Source organism: Xyrauchen texanus, chromosome 1 (genome assembly GCF_025860055.1).
Source record: "Xyrauchen texanus isolate HMW12.3.18 chromosome 1, RBS_HiC_50CHRs, whole genome shotgun sequence".
Classification (NCBI taxonomy): Eukaryota; Metazoa; Chordata; class Actinopteri; order Cypriniformes; family Catostomidae; genus Xyrauchen; species Xyrauchen texanus.
In genome coordinates, this window is record NC_068276.1 from 37,237,798 (window position 1) to 37,258,883 (window position 21,086).

At 36.7% G+C, this 21,086-nt stretch overlaps 2 protein-coding genes across 2 annotated transcripts in view; one reads left to right on the forward strand and one right to left on the reverse strand.

The window, feature by feature from the left end:
- The window catches only part of LOC127622316 (VPS10 domain-containing receptor SorCS2-like), a 268,515-nt gene extending 263,833 nt beyond the window's left edge, over window positions 1–4,682 (forward strand). The window contains exon 27 of the mRNA XM_052096426.1: window positions 232–4,682. Coding sequence (XP_051952386.1) covers window positions 232–296 — 65 coding nt within the window. The 3' untranslated portion in view covers window positions 297–4,682. The remainder of the gene's footprint in view (window positions 1–231) is intronic.
- Window positions 4,683–6,445: 1,763 nt separating this feature from the next.
- LOC127622400 (ranBP-type and C3HC4-type zinc finger-containing protein 1) lies at window positions 6,446–20,850 on the reverse strand. The gene is made up of 14 exons (XM_052096538.1): window positions 20,350–20,850; window positions 19,105–19,279; window positions 18,033–18,116; window positions 17,670–17,811; window positions 16,911–17,001; window positions 16,386–16,713; window positions 15,389–15,501; window positions 15,085–15,258; window positions 11,767–11,927; window positions 11,233–11,344; window positions 9,292–9,471; window positions 9,107–9,205; window positions 8,757–8,900; window positions 6,446–8,276 (listed from the first exon to the last, which is right to left on the reverse strand). Exons 1-14 carry the CDS (start codon window positions 20,617–20,619, stop codon window positions 8,196–8,198), a joined length of 2,154 nt encoding a protein of 717 aa, XP_051952498.1. The 5' UTR covers window positions 20,620–20,850; the 3' UTR covers window positions 6,446–8,195.
- Window positions 20,851–21,086: the final 236 nt, after the last annotated feature.

Below are 21,086 nucleotides of genomic sequence, written 5' to 3' on the forward strand. Positions count from 1 at the left end.
TGAGGATATCTGCAGTTTTCTGCAGTTCTGCACATGCTGACTCCGTCTGTGCCTGCTCATAACTTGGATAAGATAGCTGAGAATTTACTTTTCCATTCAGGTTCAATGTTTGCAGAAACATCTACACTATATGTTGAATTCAAGAAATTATAAATTGTGTAACAACCTTGAGTGATGAAGAATACTTTTCGTCTGCTTTACAAATCCTCTTTCTTATTTCCTTGTTGCCAGGCAACCACTCAGGGGTGGTGTTGAGCATAAATTCAAGGGAGCTGCACAGTTACCTGACCAGCTGATGACCATTGAGAGGGTGCCAGTGAAGAGCACAATAGACTCTATGCCTTCCTACTCTCTCCAGCTATGTTCTTTCAGACACCATTACAGGAGAGAGCAGAGAAACACTTGCACCAAACCCCCTTTTCCTCTCTCTGTCTTCTTCAACCTGATCTCATGAAAATTCATACATAATTTATGAGTTGGCTATTTCGTATGGTCTTGAATGATGTTGTTGGCATAAACTCATACGACTTCTTCAGATGCAAATTCCTGGATGTGTAATGTGGAAGTATGTCCTTAAGGACATACTTATAAATATTATGCCCATACCCAAACTCCCTATCTAAACCTGGTGAGTGGTGGTGGTGTAGTGGTCTAAGCACATAACTGGTAAGCTGGTAATCAGAAGGTAATCTGAAGGATGCTGGTTCGAGCCCCACAGCCACCACCATTGTGTCCTTGAGCAAGGCACTTAACTCCAGGTTGCTCCGGGGGGATTGTCCCTGTAATAAGTGCACTGTAAGTCGCTTTGGATAAAAGCGTCTGCCAAATGCATAAATGTAAACCTAACCAATCAGTAGAGTGTGTAAACATGATAGGAAGCTGTTGTGTGTGACAGAAGCAAGCAATTGTCACATATTGGATGGAAATGATGTCCGGCGACATCATTGGCTGTAGTGAAAGTCATAGGAATTCAAAGGAGTGCAGTCGCATGATATCATATGAATTAGCCAAATTTAGAAAAGTCGTATGAATCCTGGTGATTTCGCCATGAGATTATGTTGGTCTTCTTTGTCTTTTCCAGCCTGTTCCCTCACTCCAGAAGGTGGAATTTGTACCCAACCTACTGTGCCCCAGTTGCACTGATGACCACGCACACTCACATACTGTTGATCGGCCTTCCTCTCATGTTCACAGCCTGCAATCTGTTTCATTCTCTCATAGTTGCTGTTATCTGTCACTACACTTACTAATGCCCAGGGAAAAGCTCATTGACCAAACTCTTTATTTGTCATCATTCTCACTATGTGACTGGTTTGTCATGTGCACTTTTCTGTGTTTTTTACCCTTTCATTCTTTCTCTGACCTATCTGAATACTTTTTTTTTACTCTCTCAGGTCACTGTGGTGTTGTGGTCATTGAAAAACTTTCACTCAAACTAGTCTTGAGGATGAATCCTGTGCAGAGGTGGTGAAATACACATAGCGAGCAGGATACAAAACATGTTTGATTCAGGGGAAGAAATGTTTGTTAGATATAGCCAAAGGGAAAACACTTTTTCTAAACACTCTCAACTCATTTTCTTCCTTTCTTTCCTCGTACATTTAGTATTGTATTTAGTATTACGTATAAACACATTTTATTTTAACCCTCAAGGTTTCAAAAACAATAACACTTCTCTCGCTTTACATTTTATATATAATATATAATTATATATGGAATTTCTGTCTGTGCCCTATCTGAGTGTTAGGTCAGAAACATACTTTGCACAAGTACGTGAACGCAGATGCAAGCGCTTGGCCAAAGCATTGTCAATGCATGGTCCGGTTGAACATACATGACATGCATTTTTGTGTTACTGTGGCGGTAACAAATCTCCATACTCAAGGGGGTGATAGAGTTACGTTCAAAATTCAGTGCCATTAAACTGGATGTTATTATTCAGGTAAGTTTGCTCTGCAAAATTCTCTTTAAACTGTTGATCCTCCATGACAGTAGTTGACATGAAAGAGAAAACTCATAGTAGAAGCAGAAAGTTTACACTATTGCGCCCCTTGCTGAAACATTGAGACTGCAACATGTACTTGCATTATGAACAGTGTTGGGTGTAATCTGATTATAAATGTATTAGTTAATGTAATCAAATTACTTTAGTAATGTGTATATCCCATTACATTTTAAATTGTAGTTATCAGATGACCGTTACTGACTTTCAATTAAGTTAATTACTTCTAAGTAATTCTTCTTACATTACTTTGGTGGCACATTTCTAATATAGCACTATGTATGTACAATTTAAATCATGAGTTGTTCATATGTACATGTATGCATTTTTGTGACAGTGAAGGGCATATGCCAGTTAATAAGTCATTGTATGGAATAAAGACATTATTTATGATTTGTTGAGCAAAAAAAACATTATTTTAGAAAGTAATTAAAAAAAAAAAGTACATTCATTAGTAAAGTGTTTACTTTTCAGTGAAGTAACTGGAGAACAATTTTATATCAGAAATTAGTCATTTGTAGTGGACTAAGCACTGATTGTGAATTGCGGTCCGATACATTTTGGAACGCAACAATGCAGGAAAATTGAGCTTATGCAGCTAGAAGCACCTGCGTTCACGTACATGCATAGTAAGTTTTGGCTTTTACTGTTTTTTCCTCTCTCCAGCCCCACACCATCAATAGCTATGGTCCAGATAGTAATTTCTATGACAATTTAAAGATTTTTTTAAATTGATTACATTGACCCCAAACATGGTTTGCTTATATAGCAAGCAAAACATTTCTTGTTTTTAGTCAAGGAGTACAAAAATGATATACAGTCATTTGTAAGTAACTGCCAAACCATCACAGCTGGAATTGTTTTTGATCTAAGAAAACCTGCACCAATAGCATCAATCTGTCCCCAGAGTCAAATTTGTATCTTGTTTCTACAGGAAGTGTAGTGCCAAATATGTATCATGTGTCTTTAGTATAAGTCATAGCTTCTAATCTCATTCCAATGCATAAAAGCATTTAATCAGTGCTTTTTCATTGCATAATGAAACACTATACTATAACAAATCAAATTCCTTTGTTCATCATGTTGAAATCCTGTGAAAGCTAGCTAAGTTCATAAGTTCATTTAGTTATTTAACTTTAGATTTGCTCACAAACATCAGTCATCCATCTTGACAGGGAGTCAAGAGGAGTGGTCCACAGTGTAGCATTTGCTACCTGTTTGAGGAGTTTGGCAGGTGTAGTGTCTATAAGCCTATATTAGGCATCGTAAGACATGATTAAGTAGTACCCTTTTGTTTGGCTTGAGTATATATATATAAAACAATGTGTACAGAGAAACTTCAGTTGTATATAGCCCCTCCTAAATACACTTTCAATAGACCAAAGTGTGCACTGTTTTTTACCCCCCAAATGCCTCACACTGGGTTTTCTTGAAGTTCAGGAGTCCTGGACATTAAAATTATCACTTCTACATTGTGTCTTCACACAGTTTGTGCCATCTCATAATTCTACTGTCATTTATCATCTTTACCTTTTGCAAGAAACATTTACTTTATTCAACATTGTTTACTGAAGATTATTCTTAATATTTAACTATATCTATAACATTCACACTCTCGTGACTAAAGAACTGTGTGAGAGGTGGTGCACCATATCATACTGATTATTTTGGCATAATATGGGTTCAGCTATTTCAATGAAGGTAGCTGTGTGAATGGACTGTTAAGATACTGTCTTTATGGTCTATTGCTGTCAGTATTGCTGGTGTTAAAGGGATATTAATTAATGAGGGTCTCTCACTTGCACTATCACATAGCTGTTAGTAGAGTTATTCAGATGGTTTTAGGGACCACTTCCTTTTCAATGAGATAGTTTGCTGTAAGTACATAACATGCATCACTGAGAAAGACACTGTGGTTAGCTTGACTGCACTTGAGTAAAATGAGAGTAGTTTGCCAAGTCTTTACCAACTGCTTGAAACGTTGCATTGTATTTTAATCAATTCTATCGTGGAGCTTAAGCTGATGTGAACTATATTTTTCATGTTAAATTGAAACAAGCACACTGCTTCATAATGGTCTAAGACTCAATGTCTCTCAGCATAAACCAAAAGGGAAGATGGCCTCTCTTCACACGGACCCAGAAATGTATGCTAATGTTTATCAATAATAATAATACAAATAATACAAACCAGTGTTTCTGTACACTGCAATCAGTGTGGACTTATTGCAGCAGAAGTGGTACTGTATAAATTCAATGCATTTATCTCTTTTTTCTTATTTTTTAACCTGTATACAGTATACATAGTACATAGTTATTTAGTGATGTGTAATCTCTATTTCCATCCCCCTTTTACCCAAGTGAAAGAGGAACTATGAGTACATTATGAGCAAAAGCTTGAAGTGTGTCTACATCAGTTCAGCTTAGTGTCTGCACACTCCTACAACAAGGCATTTCTGAAATAACTCACCTGGATCCACTTTTTGAATCTCAGATTTTACACTCAAACGTTTTGGAAAATTACTATACAGTTAAAATGATTCTGCCTTTTGCTTCATTCAATTTGTTCTTGTTGTTTCTTTATGTAAATGTAAATGTTTTTGACCACTGCAAAAAGTGAAACACACTTAATCAGTGTGTCCTTAAACACACCTTAACTGTATAAATTATGTTTTGTTAGTTTGATCTGTTAATAAAGTTTTAACATTCTTCATGAAACTGGTATCTTTCTTTTTTTTTTTTTTATAGGACTGTCTTTTGGGGAAAAAAAAAAACACTAAATAGCAGTAAAAATATTCTATAAAAGTAACTTAACATTAAATACTGTTAAAAGGATAGTTCTCCCAAAAATAAAGATTTTTAGAAGAATATCTCAACTCTATCGGCCCTTACAATGCAAGTGAATGGTGATCAGACCTTTGTAGCTCCAAAAATGTAGCTCTAAAAATATTGATCTGTTTCTCACACATGCCTATAATATCGCTTCTGAAGATATGGATTTAACCACTGGAGAAAGACTGCAGATGAAAATCAAACACATCTGGTATGGCATGAGGGTTAGTAAATGATGAGAGCGCTTGAATTTTTGGGTGAACTATCCCTTTAAACCAGGGGTCAGCACCCTATCTCACGCATGCCAGCATTGGCATGTGGAGGGGGATTTACTGGCACGCCAGTAACGGTGAGAAAGGAGTAGATTATTTTATTTATATGAAATTGCGCACCTGCATTCCAGTCTGCATCTTTCTGTAATCCTTCCTCGTGATCACACAGCATGTTTTCATCAGCTGAATGGGAGGCTAAACAAAAAATTTAAATGTGAGACTGCAGTATACCCAACTGACTCGTGCATCACGAGCCGGCAGCACTTCACTTTCGGTTAATCGTGCCAGTAGACGTGCCCGCTTTTCTTTGGTCTACATTCCGTGGTTCATTTGTTTATTTTTGCTTTCAGAACAACACGTGATGTAATAAGGAAAACACCATTATTAATCCTTGAGATTTCCAACCCAGCATACAGGTTCACCCTCCTTAAACCATGGTCACACTCAAAATGACATAAAACGATTAAAAGTGAAAAAATAACAGAGTGTCTATTAACACTAAGTGGAAATAGCCCATCTTGTTGACAGAGGCTGTTTACACTAACTCTGCCCACATCTGCTCAGACCAAACTCAAGACAACCACAACAGATTTATTTGGGGTCAACTGCTTATCAAATGAAGGCGGGCATATTTGAATTATTCGCGATGGGGCAGAGACATTCAACTGGTTAACGGGTTAGACATTTAGTGGATTAAGACATTGGATAACTAAGTGACTATTTGCGCTCCAATAGTCTGGTGGAATCACAGGATTTTAAGACAAACGCTCTCGCTGTTGCTTGCATACTAGTGATTACCCCACCCCTCTGCGTGATTTTGAAAAAATACATATGCTACATAATATAAGAAATATTTAAGATTCCACACAATTTCGTGATCAGTAAAACAAATAAGCAAATTTGTGTTAGTGTTAACTCATTTTGTACAAAGGGGACAGGTTTTCTTTCATTAAAGCTCTTTCACAAGATGCTCTGTGAAAATTCACATGCATTATTATATCATAATCATTGAGGTTTGCACCTTTTTTTCACTCAAACTGTTATGCTGATAATATCATCTGTTATGAAAAATAAACGATTAAATTAGAAAAATGCAAAATAGAATAAATTTGCAAAATCACATACATGCCTAAATTTATTTATTTGGGGGGGCTCATTGTCATTACCCAGGAAAATAAAAAATGGCCCTCCGTGTCAAAAAGGTTGCCGACCCCTGCAACATCTAATTGCCATCTAATTTCATTAGATGGCATATGGCAAAAAATCTGCTTAAATGTGCGAGTGAAGAACCAAAAAAAATGTAATAATAAGAAAACAGCTTAATACCAATTAAGGTTGGCAATTGTTTATTGTGTTTTTTTTTTGTTTGTTTTTTTTTTTAAGAAATTGTGAGGCTCATTAAATTAGTCAGATGTTTACTAAGAATATTTAACTTGAATACAAAAAGCTGCTCAGTACTATAAACTGTAAGGCAATTTATTAAGACTTGCAACCCTGAGGTCATATTATTCTACGTTAAAATGTTAAGGTAAAAATATAGGATTTCTGCAAGTGCACATTTTTCTATTGTACATTCGGCTACATGCTATTTATTGAGCTTCGTAGTGCATATATTTGAATAATGGTGAGGTACCAAATCAATATCATGCTAAGGTTGAACAAGCCCTTTACTTAAGACTCTTCAATTATGCCCCACATCCAATTTCATTGGATTCTCAGTTCTGACATCTGCAAGAGTGCTTTACAATTCTAAAACGTTTCAGTTGGTAAAACTAATTTCCTATTTGCATGTGACTTTGCCTCAAGGAAATATACACAATATATATATATATGACTTTGTGGGATTGTATCTTATTACAGTGCATAGATTTAAAGCTTTGGATGTTAATCCTTTGGATTAGATTAATAACTTTCTACAAAACCACCACAGCTCTAAAATCAGCAAAGCATTACAACAATACAAAATTCCTGGGCTGTGTCAACACCAACTTATCAAAAAAATAATTACCAACTTACAAACAGATAATCACACCTGGAAGCAGTACACTTAGTGCTAAAATACAGTGAGTAAAATATAATGATTTTAGTTCATAGGAAATGTTGAGGGATAACACTGCACACAATATTAAGTTATCTTGGATCACATAAATCTACAACAACAGCAAAATATTTAAAATAATAACAATGTCACACTCTATTATTGCTAATGCTAGTGGTTACATGGCTTTGACACAAGTGGCAAGATAAGGCACTTTTCAATAACACTTCACACTTCAGTAACAGACAAGTACACCTTTTAAAATTAAGACAAGTCAAACACAGTATTTGTGTAAGTGCATTGTAACAATTCCCTTATTTAAATTATAAACTGCAGTTTCTGATTAGCTTTGTCCATCCTTTGTTTTCAAGTGGATTTCCCTTGGCACCTTTATTTGCTTTCATGATTTAATCAGATCAAATGCACCAGCATTTGTTGTATGACAGGCCTACACATTTCTAATCAGAATGCATTGCAATAGACCTTTTTCACAAACTGTGATGACACGTTTCCATCTTATTTAGCAATATTTTTTTTTATATTATTTAAATGTTTTAAATATTGAGTGCAAATTTATAAAATTATTCTTTGTGTTATATTACCCTGGAATTAGTTTAAAAAAATGAATTACCACAGATGCGAGGTTTTTCTATATTACAGCTGTTGTTAGAGTGACAGATAATTTTACTTTCTTAATCCATCGTTCTTTTTTCCTCTTCTGGAAAGTCATTCAAATGTAATAGTGGGGTTTCCCTTTTTGTCTTGATGCAAATGGGTAAGTGAAAATAATATTTCTTGTTTACCCTGCAAACGTTTACTTCCACGTTCCAAAACCTGGTATGTGAAAAAGGTCTATTGTGCTTTAAATCTCCACTACGAAAGCCAGAAACTGTGTATCCAGTTCAGACAGGTGGAGAGGATATGTCTCCAAATACTAATCAGGTAATATCAGAAGTTTTCGTAATGTCATAAGCGTCCATGTCACTACCCTTTATGTCTCTTCTTCTCACCTTACTTTTTTTGTCTCTAACTCTTCCCTTCTTTTCTCTCTTTCAGTGACAATTCTGGCATTTTGGATGGCATCTTTGTTTGTTAACATTGCATCGGCAGCCACCACTTGTGTCTCCAGGACCCTAACGCGAGAAAGAAAGAAAATGGAAACACATGAATCTTCTTGACAAGCTAAAAAATTAAGCTTTTGTTCTTCCTATTACAATAAACCAATGATGTGACAGATGAGCTCTCTGGTCTCAACCATAGATAAATAATTATAATGAATTATTTTTTAAATAATAAAGTTATTAAATGTAGGTTATTCTACAGTTTGCTGTTTATCTGCTTAATTGCTTTGTCATAGTTACATTGTGATTTTTCCCTATCACTGGCATGGTTAAACACTTTGAACTTCAAACTAAATTACAAAGATATGTAGTCTATAAGGGTTCAGTTCTCTTTATTATTTTGGAATACGAGTGTTTTACAACAAGCAGGTTTCATTTCTAAGTACAACAGCGTCCCTGACACCTGCATTCTGAGGGATGATACCCAATGGAACCTGAGAGTAAAGTGTACTGTATATCCCAGTCCTATTAAAAAGAGGCTCCTGCGCTTACTTTAGGCCCCCAGCGTGGTCCTCTGGTGACCCAGCAGATCTCAGTGTGGCAGACTGTACAGCGTAGCCAATCACAGCCCTCCTTCTTCTGTACAATGATACCACACTGTGGGCAATGCATTGCTTCTCCAGAGTTAACAAGAGTCTGTTTGTGCATGAGTGATAGGACAGAAAGACAAGACAAATGAAAAGAGAGAGGACCTGCTTAAGATTTAAACAGTAATAATGACATTAACTTTTAAATAGTGGCATGTGCTGGTAAAACATGTTTGAATTTTGCCTGTGTCATATGCACAATTGCCTTCTTTAATAAGATATTGCATGAAATGAGGATCGGTCTGTTTTTGTGACCTTTAGCAGATCTCTGGTTCTTCTAGCTGCAGAGTCATTAATGGCACGAGCTGCCAGATCATCCTGATATTGCTTACAGTTCATCCCTTCATGAATGGCCTGAGTGGAGGAAAAACAAAACAAGCCATTTACAATGCAACATAACAAAACTAGATTTGAGTGTTTAAACAAATGACTGTCTGCACCTTGCAGAGCAAGCAGTTGTGTTTTTTGCAGACTGGGCAGTGGAAAGTGTTGACAGCATCTTCATAAACACACCAGCCTGGGCAGTCTGCAGTTGCACAGTGATAACTGCCCTCACATCGAGACTCTGCAACAGACAGCCCTCTCTGCAACCAACGCTCATAATCTTCTACTGCCACTAGCTGTAAGAGAGCAATGTATTCAGAGGAAAAGCATGCGAAGCATAAATTGTTTTATAAATACAATGTTTAGTAAATAAAATGCACCTCGAGTTGGATATGGAATATATAACTCTTAGAAAAGGTTGTGTATAGGATACAGTAGATAACTTTACAAAATGTGACTTAACACTGTAAGTTAATACCTGTACCGTTGGCCAGACAAAATTTACATAAGAAAACCAGGAGAAAGGAATCTAGTATCTCTGTACGTACATTGGTGGGAACACATTTTTTCCACAGAGAAAAAAACAACTAAAAACTTAAATGTGCTGTAAGCGATTTGTTTTATGTAATGGTAAGCAGAAAAGGTTCCTTCTCCCTGAAATAAATCACTGGAATAAATGTCCTGAGATACCTCACCAGTCTCTGTGACAGCACTAGACTGTGTAAACAGCAAACATAATGTGACCATGGAGACATTCTTTGATCAGCCAATCAGAAGATTTTATGTGTTTTCAACAGGTGTCAGTCATTTTGCACATTCTGGTTTAATGGCATATTCAGATTCATAACAACCATGAGAAGACACAGTTCTACTGTTCAATGATGGTCTCAATGTTATCTTTGGAGGGTGGTATTTTAGAAAAGGGGGCATGTCTAATTCAAGGACTCAGTTGCGTGGAAGTTTCAGAACGGCTAAAATCACTAAAACCACCTTTAATGCGTTTCAACTTTCTGAAATACATGCTAATTCTCTTCATAGTGCTTGCTTCACTTTTTTTCATGGACCATTTAGACAGGGTAGTGTTCCATGAAAATAATCAGCATGTGCTTGTTAATCAACATATTTTGACAAATTCTATTTAAATTCTAACCGCTGGTTCCAGTGATAATACTCTTATCACCCTGAATAGAGAAAATTGCACAAAAACCAGCAAATCAAACTGTAACAGGCAATGTTAGCTAAATCATGTCCTTTTTAATGCAATATGTATCACATAGAGAATGATTCATGGGCAGTCCATGACAGCATCATAAGAGGCTGAGAGCACACTGTTGTGGAATGTGCTGTCTAGATATTATTGGTTGAAGTGTCAGTCAACAGTCACGCACCATACTGATAGCCAAATTTAAAGATATCACCGTCTGGTAGACAACACCCCTCCACATCTTAAAGGAATAGTTCACCCAAAAATTTTAATACTCTTATCATTTACTTACCTTACAGCATTTCAAACTCATATGATTTTCTTTCCTCTGTGAAAAACAAAGATATTTTGATGGAAATACAGTATGATGTGTATATGAGGAAATGTAATCAACCCTTAAATTTTAATCGTGCTAAGCAGACTGAAGATGTCAAGATTAATGATGTAAAAGGAATTTCATGTTGGTCTGTTTCACATCAAAAACCGATCGGATTGCAAAACAGGGCTTTAAACACTAGAGTTGTATAGATTACTTTTGCTCTGCCTTTATGTCCCTTTTAGATTTTGAAAGTTTTGTACCCTATTAACCATTGTATCAAAAACGTTTATTTGTGTTCTGTGGAAGACAGTAAGTCATACAACTTTGAGATGCCATAAAGGTGAATGATGAGAGATTTATAATTTTTAGGTTAACTATTCCAAACACACTGTGAATTTGCACAGAGTAGCAGTGATATTAAAAAGTGCTCCAGAAGTGGCTGTAGAAAAAACATTAGTATTGTAAGAGTAATATTGGAAGAGTAGTAGACATGTGCAGTCCTTTTTCTTTGAGGCAAATCAAAGGGGTTCTCACAGCTCTGATTTCTCTCTCCTGCAGGATGCAGTCACAAGCATAGGCTTCATCTCTGTATGGACATGCCACCTGAGGATCCTCAGACATCAGAATCACAGAGCGCAGACACTCTCTACAAACAAACAAACAAAAAAAAAAAATACATTTTCTTTATTATTTTTTTATGTCACTGTAACATTCTACCCTTCCCCCTTTTGGTGCAAAAGCAAATGCATTTTCATGATTCACACACATACCACTATTAAAATAATATATGCAATGGTATTTTCTATTTTACATGGGTAAAAGAGATCAGATCTATTTCGAGACAATATATTTCCTAATGCTAAATGCATGTCAATGTCTTGTGTGTGGGGAGGGGGTTGTAAAAAATATTAACCCCTATTTATATACAAAAATGGTCACAGATATGGCTCTCAACAGGAAAGCATCCATCCCTAAGCCTCCATCTGTCTGATTTTATTTTATTTTTTTAAAGAAGTTACTAAACCACTCCACCACTCATCCCTCTTTTCATCCATTTGTCTTTCTCACTTGCAGAAACAGTGGAGACACTCTCGGAGCAGGACACCCTCCCCAGACTCAAGCTCCAAATAGCAGATCCTGCACTCCACTCTCTCTGGGTTAGGAACCAGATCCTGTCCGTCCATCTGTACCAGACGTGCATAGTTCTCCCGGCGTTCTGCCTCTCTGGCCTACAGACATAGAACTACAAACAGTCACAACTGAGGGAACACCTGAATGAACACATAAACATAGATGTAAAGCAGCATCAGCAAACAGAGTATACATGCAAAGTACTACATGCACACATAACAAAATTGTGAACAATTCAAACTGGTTCTTTTAGAAAGAAAGAAACACTTTGCATGTGAATTGTAGAGGGGAGTGGGTGTGAGAAGGAGGGGTCTAATGATTACATGTTTAACATTAATCAGAACATTGTGGAGAAATAAGTAATTAAAAAGCCTAAATTAGAGCATTATGAAGAGGATGTACAGAACTGTTAAGCACTATTATACATGAACTAAAGCATGAAATTGTGTTCATTTGTTTATATGAGACATACTGTACAGTTGGTGTTTTATTGTGCACTCATCATATTACATTTAGAAATAGCAATAATGTGTGGCAAATGAAATAAAATTGTGCGATACTTGAAATAATTTCACAGACATTTGTATTTAACTGGATTTCTTACCAAGTAAGTCCAACTATTTATATTGTATGTGTATAGTTCAAGAATGCATCACTTCCATTTACACTGATCAAACTAGTTCTAATTACTATAAGCTCATAAACCAAAACAGAGAACTAAGACTCACAAAGACTACATGTATACAGAAAAATGTTTAATACCCAAACATGAATGGTATGTACCTGTTTGAAAAGATCTTTATTTGAGTTTGTCACATAGTTCATTGCATAGTCACAACTTGTCTTTCTTAAATTTAAGTCTTTGTCACACATGAATAAACAGAAGCTAATTCACTCAAGCCCTGCAATAAACACAGTCACAGCGACAAACAAGCCCCAGCCAAACAAAAAAAGTGTCTTCCTCTTTAACTCCCTCTTTCACACTAGTTAGGCTTAGACTCTTCATTTAGCAGATACATATTATCCAAAGTGCACTAATTGCCCTAATTAAAGGAATAGTTCACCCTAAAATTAAAAACATTCTCTCATTATTTACTCACCCTCATGCCATCCCGGAAGTGTATGACTTTCTTTCTTCTGCTGAACACAAATTAAGATTTTTAGAAGAATATTTAAACTCTGTTGGTCCTAACAATGCAAGTGAATGGATGTGATTGTGATGCTCCAGAAATCACAAAGGCAGCATTCAAATGACTCCAGTGTATGACACCATATTTTCTGAAGCAATATGAATGTGTGGGTGAGAAAGAGATCAAAAGTTAAGAACGTTTTTGATAGAAATTCTTCTCCCTGCCCAGTAGATGGTGTACTGTATGCATGTAAAGTGAATCACCAAAAACACAAGAAGAATGTGAAAGTGAAAGTTAAAGTGGAGGCTGACTGAACAGGTGAGGAGAATTTATAGTAAAAAGGTACTTAAATATTGATCAGTTTCTCACCCAAACCTATCAAATAATTTCTGAAGAAATAGATTTAACCACTGAAGTCATATGGATAACTTGCTGACTTGTGTGATTTTTGGAGCTTCAACATTTTGGCATCCATTCACTTGCATTGTACGGAGCAAAAGAGCTGAGAAATTCTTCTAATAATAGTCATTTGTGTTCTGCTGAAGAAAGAAATCTGAGATGGCATAAGGGTGGTTAAATGATGAGAGACTTTTCATTTTTGGGTGAATTATTCCTATAAGCGCCTTGCTCAAGAGCACACTTGTCATTAGTGAATGCTCTCTCTCATCACATTATCTTTTGTAAACAAATTAAAGATTGGTATGTAACTAGCTGCAAGAGCTTTAAATGTATTATTTTTAACACTGTGTGGCAGAATATAGGTACTGACTTGTGTTATTTTTAGAAAGCATGCATTCATGACATCGGCCTAATGGAACCTAGACCACCAGTTTGGCATTTCAAGACATGTTTATAAGTGTTCAGATCCACCTAAACAAATGTAACATGTTCTTCTTAATTTCCTCTAACAGTATCTACATTGCAATAATGCAGTATGTGTTAAGTCTGAGGATGGGTGCTTTATTGCTTAATTCTTTCAAGAATATATTTGGGTATCTATAATCAATAACAACAAATAATCTTACACGTTACTGTAAGTCAAACAATATTAGACTGCACTTGTGTCAAACAAATTATGTCTTACATTCCAGCAAAAATTGTGCAGCAAGAGTCATTTCTTTCATTCTTCTATAATTACAAAGATATACAATATGTGATCTGATGCTCAAAGCATTACTACTCTGTCTTTGAAAAGGGTTTGAACCTGAATTAAGTTTTAAGCCAAGGCATGGCTCTACGGAACAATGTGGCAAACAAAGATAAATGTGTCTTATAAGATCCAGCTGAATTAATGACAACATACATTTTTTTGTCATAACATTCAAAAAAAAAAAAAAAAAATTCCTGTACTGTACGACTGCAACATGAATTAATTGCAGTGGTTGAAAAGAGGGTATCGTTCTTCTGATTTTTAACTGATACAAAGACCTTAGCCATTTTAAGTGGTTAGAAAATACCATTGGAATAGATGAGGTTGGCATGTATAAACTTCATTAGTGGTGAAATGTTCAGACATATACAGGTTGTGTAGTACTGGTGTTGGTGTGCAAACTGTTCATTTGGAGTGCATGTGTTCCCAGTTTGTAATTGAGACTGTGCAGCAAGTATGTTTATGCATGTCAGTAGTCCTGGTCGAGGTTGTGCAGTAGTGAGTTGTTGCCCCTCAGCTCCTCTCTTCTCCCTTTCTCCTTAAAAAAGAAATAGAGACAAAAGAGAAGAGATTCAGACTGAGGAGTCAATCAGAGCTCAAGCTGTATCCTACCCACAAACCCTGTTTTACCTGATTGAGATCATTCATGGTTTCAATTATCAGATTACAAGCCAAATCACAGTGCTGACGCGAGGACTATTTCCTATTTCTTTTTGAGTGAGTCAGGACATGGTTGGCATGCACAACATATATAAACCTACCACAAAACAGCAAGCCAGTCTCATCTATTTCCATTGAATTCCACAAGTCATCAGAATAGAATATTCCAATGGAAGCCACTTCTTTTGGATTTGTTGTTTTAAATGTGCCATTAAATTACTAGAAGCACTGTTTTTAAGCTGATTTGGACAAATGCATCTGCTAATGAATAAATGTGAGTCTCAGTGTTTATGTGTGCGTTTATGAGAGTCTCACCAGTTGGTACTGCCTGATCGCTTCTTTTTCTTGCTGAATGCGTCGCAGCTCTAGAGCATCTGGTCTGTAGTTGCCAGGAACAGTGTAGCCTTCAGGTCGGTCTGCACTACACATTTCACAGCCTGGACGTGTTGGTTTATTAATATATGTACATGTTGGGCAGGCCCATCCCAGCTACATTAACACAAATGTAATAAATTAAACATCTTAATCCAACTATACAACTCTATTTTGTTTAATTTTTATTAAAGGCTCAGGAGTAAGGATGTTTGTCTTTTATCTTCAAGGAAAACAAAGCACATACCTGTGTATTTGTTCTTTTGGGCACAAGGGCTTCATTCAACTGCGGAATCTCAAGATTGATCAGGTCACGGATTTCACCCAAACCCAACCGCTCTGTGCCACCAGCACTGTTGCCTTAGAGGTAAAGAGGTCAAAACATCATGATCACACAACTGCAATAACCAGGTATCAGCTCAAATTACTATATGTGTTGAAAACAAGAATGTATACACCACTAATTGAGTAATAATAAATATTGAGGGGATATTGTGTTGCAATATGAATGTATATAAAATGGAAAATATAATTTTCCTAATAATATTTTTTATCACGTATTCCAGTATTATTATCTATAATTTAGAAGCAAATTTGCAAAATATTTTTTTTTCTTTTCTTTTTTTAAGCATAAATCTTACAACATTTAGCAAGGTTTCCAAATATTTTCTCTGAAAACAAGTCTATTTTACACATCTATACACATTTTAAAGGAATAGTTCAACCAAAAATGAAAATGCTCTATCATAATCTATGATGATTGTGGTTGAGAAACAGATCATTTTACATTCTTCTTCTTGTTGTGTTTTTTCCGCCTCCAACAGGGCAGGGAGAAGAATTAAGCAAAAAACTCACCCACACCTATAATATCACTTCTGAAAATATGGATTAAAACACTGGAGTCTGTTGGATACTTTTAAGCTGCCTTCATGTGCTTTTTGAGCATCAACATTTTGGCACCCTTTCACTTGCACTGTATGTACCTACAGAGCTTAAATATTCTTCTAAATATCTCCATTTGTGTTCAGGAGAAGAATGAAAGTCCTACACATCTGTGATGGCATGAGAGTGAGTAAATGATGAGAGAATAATTTTTGGGTGAACCATCCTTTAGAAAGTTTACATATTTTTAATAACAAAGAAAATTATTGTTTGCAGTGAAAATGTAATCGCTGTGCTTGATGATATTAAGTGGTTTTGTTCATAAGAATCCAAGCTGTGTATGAGTGACTTTGCATACACACTCAGAGTATTATGGCTGTTGTGCAGTCTGGTAGGCAGGGTGCTGTATGGCCTTGATGCTGTGTTCAATGCCACTGGCCCATTGGCATCTGGTTCTTGGTGGGGCTGATTAGAAGTCAGCACTGGGGCAGGCATGAGTAAAGCACTTTCTTGATCTTGTTGGTACAGCCCTCGGCTGAGATGTGCCTGACGGGCAGAAATTAGATAAAGGAACGCAGTATCACCATTGTACTGAACTCCATAAGAAGCCAGAGAGCGATGATCAGAGCACAACGACTGACCAATGACCCAGCGCTGCACACGCGGATGAAAACCATAGTCGGTGAAGACCTAAGAGGAAAAAGCACTGCGTTATCAATAAGGAGCCCTAGGAGTATCCCTTCAGTGATTATTCTCAAAGTCTCTTTTGATGAAGTGTGTCTGCGAAAAAGGCAACTTAAGCAATTATGAGGAAAAATTTGGGCCTGAAAGAATGACAAGCAATATTTGGTAAAATAATGTTTATTTTAATGTTAATTTGCACTTACCTGCTGTTTGAGAGCACCAATTGTAGAGTGGGGGAAGACTTTCACTGTGACACAACAGGACGAGGAAGCATCCTCTACCACCACAGCCAGGCTGTATAAATGCAACAGCTAAGATAAGAAATGCTTGGCAACATAGGCTGCATATACAGTGGCCCCAAAATGTATTTGGATACATTTGGAAACATAAGACGAACTGAAATATGTCTGAATGTGACTGAAATGGATAAAAAAAAAATACCAAAGCAAGTGACATCTAGAAACTAATGAAGCTGGATGCTTGAAACTTCATTTTGCTTGATATATATATATATTTGGATGTAATTTGAAACACTTGAAAATGTCATTGCATTATATAACAAACTATCAAACAAAATAGTTTGTTATATAATACAATTACATTTTCAAGTTTTTCCAATTACTTTTTGAAGCCATTCTACAACCCCAATTGTGAAAAGGTTGGGACAGTTTGGAAAATGCTAATACAAAAAAAGACGTGATTTTAAAATTGTATTCACTCTGTGCTATATTAAAATAACTACAAAAACACATCACTTGACATTTTACCTTGTGAATTTCATTGTTAGAAGAAGATTTGAGTAGTAGATTTGAATGGATTACCATATGAGTTGTAAGCATCACATTACTTGATTCAATTATTCAAGATAACAAAATTCACAAATTACGATTAAAGTCAGTCATTAAATCAAAGTTTTGATGCTTTGCTTATTAAAAGTGTTTATCTGTAAAAACTTTGTTTACCTGATTTCTATGTCTGTATCATTTCGTTTAGAGGGCTGAATACACAGAGCAGCTCTCTGGTTAGCTAAAGATGATGCACAAACAGATGCTGCCTGAACATCACCAGCCTCTATAGCACAAACCAGCTCTGCACACATATCCTCTAAAGAGAAGAGAGAAATTGAATAAGGATGAGAATGAAAATGTTAAAGCTGTTTGGGAAAGCAGTGGGATAGAGGGAAGAATTGGAAATGGAGGAAGAACAAGTGGGTGCATTAGAAATATTTGCATCAACACAACAGACAATTGGCACTTTGTACATTGTTCGGCAACAAATTCCAGCAGTTCGTGAGCAGAAAATTAAAACAAGAACAAAAATGCTACCTGTATGTGGCATGAGTGCAGTGCTTTGTGAATCCAGAGGCTGAGGAGGTAGCTGTCCATCTTCAGTAGGGGAATCAATTGCCACTGAAAATAAGAACAAGAGACGTATATTGAAAACATAAAACAAATCAGGGAAAATTTGTTGGAAAAAACAGCAACATTCTAATACAAGTCTAAAAGGGAACAAAGAACAAAAACGCGGTGAAATGCGTGTTTTTGACAAACAAAAAAATGATGAAAACAAACTGAAAGCAAGCACATTTCATTTATAAAAAATGGTCATTTAAAGTGCTTCATACAGACATAGTAAACAGAAAGAAATAAAGAAGTTTGAAAGTTGAGTTTAAAATAACAAATTAATAAGAAAAGAAAATCATTAATTAAGTTTCCTTTAAAAAAGTATTAAAATGAATAACAAAGAAATAAAAGTTGTTAATAAAAGCACATTAATTCAAATAAAGGAGTTAGGGCTGTGCGATACAATTATATATCCATGTATCATGATATTTTTCTCAATGCATTGTATCGATACTTTAGATCCCTGTATCTATATTTTTATTCAACTATTTGTGTTTTTATATAATGTCCAACATTACAACAATGAAGAAACAGGTTGTCTAAACAGGTGCAAACTCTGAGACCGGCGTTTCACAGTGCGGTTAGAGACACTTCTATGAGGCATGAGAGAGATTGAAACTGAGCCTGCATGATTTACTGTTTCTCTCGCTGACATGCAGGGCTTCTCTCACGCGTTTGGCACAGTTTCAATCACAATCCAATTATGAAATCGTTATGTATTGCCATATATTAAATTGTTACATTTGTATTGCGTTACATACTGTATGTAAGGTGGCTGGCGATACCCATGCCTAAATGCAGTGCAATCCATAATGTTCAGCAAAGTGCTATGTGCTATGGTAAACAGAAATGTTTTTAGTCTGGACTTGGATGTGTTGCTACTGTTGGGGCATATCTGACCTCTTCTGGAAGCTGGTTTCAAGGGAGGATGGCTTAATAGCTAGATATTTGGAATGAACCCTAGGAGTAACTAGAAAGCAGAAAGAAGGCAAACCTCTATGGGCCTCGCGGAGTGATGACATTACCACAGTGGCCCACTCCTGTGCTTCCTGCTCACTACGGAAGTTGAATGTAATACGGTCATGCGGAGGTGTAGCCAAACTCAGTTCATGGCACCGTGGTGACTTGACATCATAACGAACAGTCCTGAGGTCAAACTCAGCAATGGACTAAATGGAGATAGAGGCACAAAATACAATGCTTATATAATTGACTGAACAGAACAGAGTTTAATCATTTAACAAGCAAATAAATGACAGATAGCCCATTTAAAGAGTGATGTCTGTGGGAAACATATTCCTGTTTTGTCAGAAAGTAAACCTAGTGGTTGGATGAACATATGGAGCACTTGATACTTTGCTGATTACCACAAGCCAGAAGTAAAATAAAATATTTATTTTTATCAGATATTGATGGAGCAAAGAAAAATTGTGTGAAAAGAAATAATAACAGAAGGATTAAAAAAGATTGTGTGGGGGGCCTTTTACATAGCTCCTGTATAACACCCCCTCACTTGGGGGAAAAAGGCCCCCAGGGGGTTTATGATATGGTATAGATATAATGGCAATAGTTATAGTGCAAAATCCGTCAATGACCATGATGACTATACTGTTAAGAGTATCTATTTATAGCTAAAGTACTTTAAAAGTGATAATGTGGCATAATAATCTGGCGTGAAAAGGAAAACCACAAACCTTATCATTTACAGATTCAAGATTAGCCATTTTAAACGTATTCAGTTATTAGCTTAAATTGGGAAATAACGTGTTCGTTTAAAAATGTATAATATTGTTTTACACTTTTCACTTGTTTTTTTGAGACCACAAACAGCAAGGAAGTCAATCTCAAAAGAACATGGGGGGTAGTTACTCTTTCTGTCGGTTTCTTCCTGCCTCTGACAACAGCAAATGAAAGCGTCAACACTGATGTCACCTTTAATGTGTGAACTATTCTAATTATATCCATTGCGTGCTTACACAAACGGACAGACAGAATAGACGTTAAGAGACTCGCGACTCTCAGAAACTATCACATTTTGGGGGTGGGTGATGATTTCAACAACAAAGACAACCAAAACAACATGTGATCCACTCGTGTGCGCTCCGCATCAGCCCGGGGGAAGCGCTATATAATGACGACGCAAAAACTTCCGGACAGAAAATATTACTATGTAGCGGCTTTTAAACTAATGTTTAAAATGCCACACACAGTCCTCTTGGAAGTTGACATTTTCACTCACCACACTGCGTCCAGCCGCCGCTCCGCTAATGTCACGTAACGCGAGGCGGAATTCCCCTGCTTTTCCCGGGTCCATGCTCAGCTGAAGACGGAGAGATTCGTCTCCGGCACCCGGGAGACAAAGCGGTCGTATACCAGAGTGGCATACTGACACCTTCACCGACATCAAAACCGTGTTGCAACCCGACTGCGAGGCCTCATGGCCGAGATGAGACGATGACGGCTGGGCCGAGGGAGGTGTTTGAGTCCACCCGCCTGAGCTCAGCGACATGCCGCCGACTGAGTACTTCAGGCGGGTATATATCGGTCTGACACCCCGCTACTTACCGGAATTTTTTACTCTAGTTAGAGGTTTGGAGATTTCCTAAAACTCCCCAATGCGGACATTTACACATAAACAGCGGCCTTTTCATTATTGTTTCAGTTTCATACGGATGACAGTCCACAGCAGAAAGAAACACAACTCAAGCAGAGCCAGACACCGCTACAAGAACTGCTGCGCCTCCTGTTGACAAAGCACACTGAAATACACACACTGCTTGTTTTCTCATCTAAGGGATATCCCCTATGTGTCATGCATGTCAAGGCATAGCAAAATATTATAAATCGCCACCAACAATCGTTAGATTGTTCCCTTTATCTGGGGTTTAGATTAAAACAATTAACTATTTATTATCGCAACGTCACACAGACATCAGGCTTATTTTGGACATCACAAACATTAAATGGGATATTGGC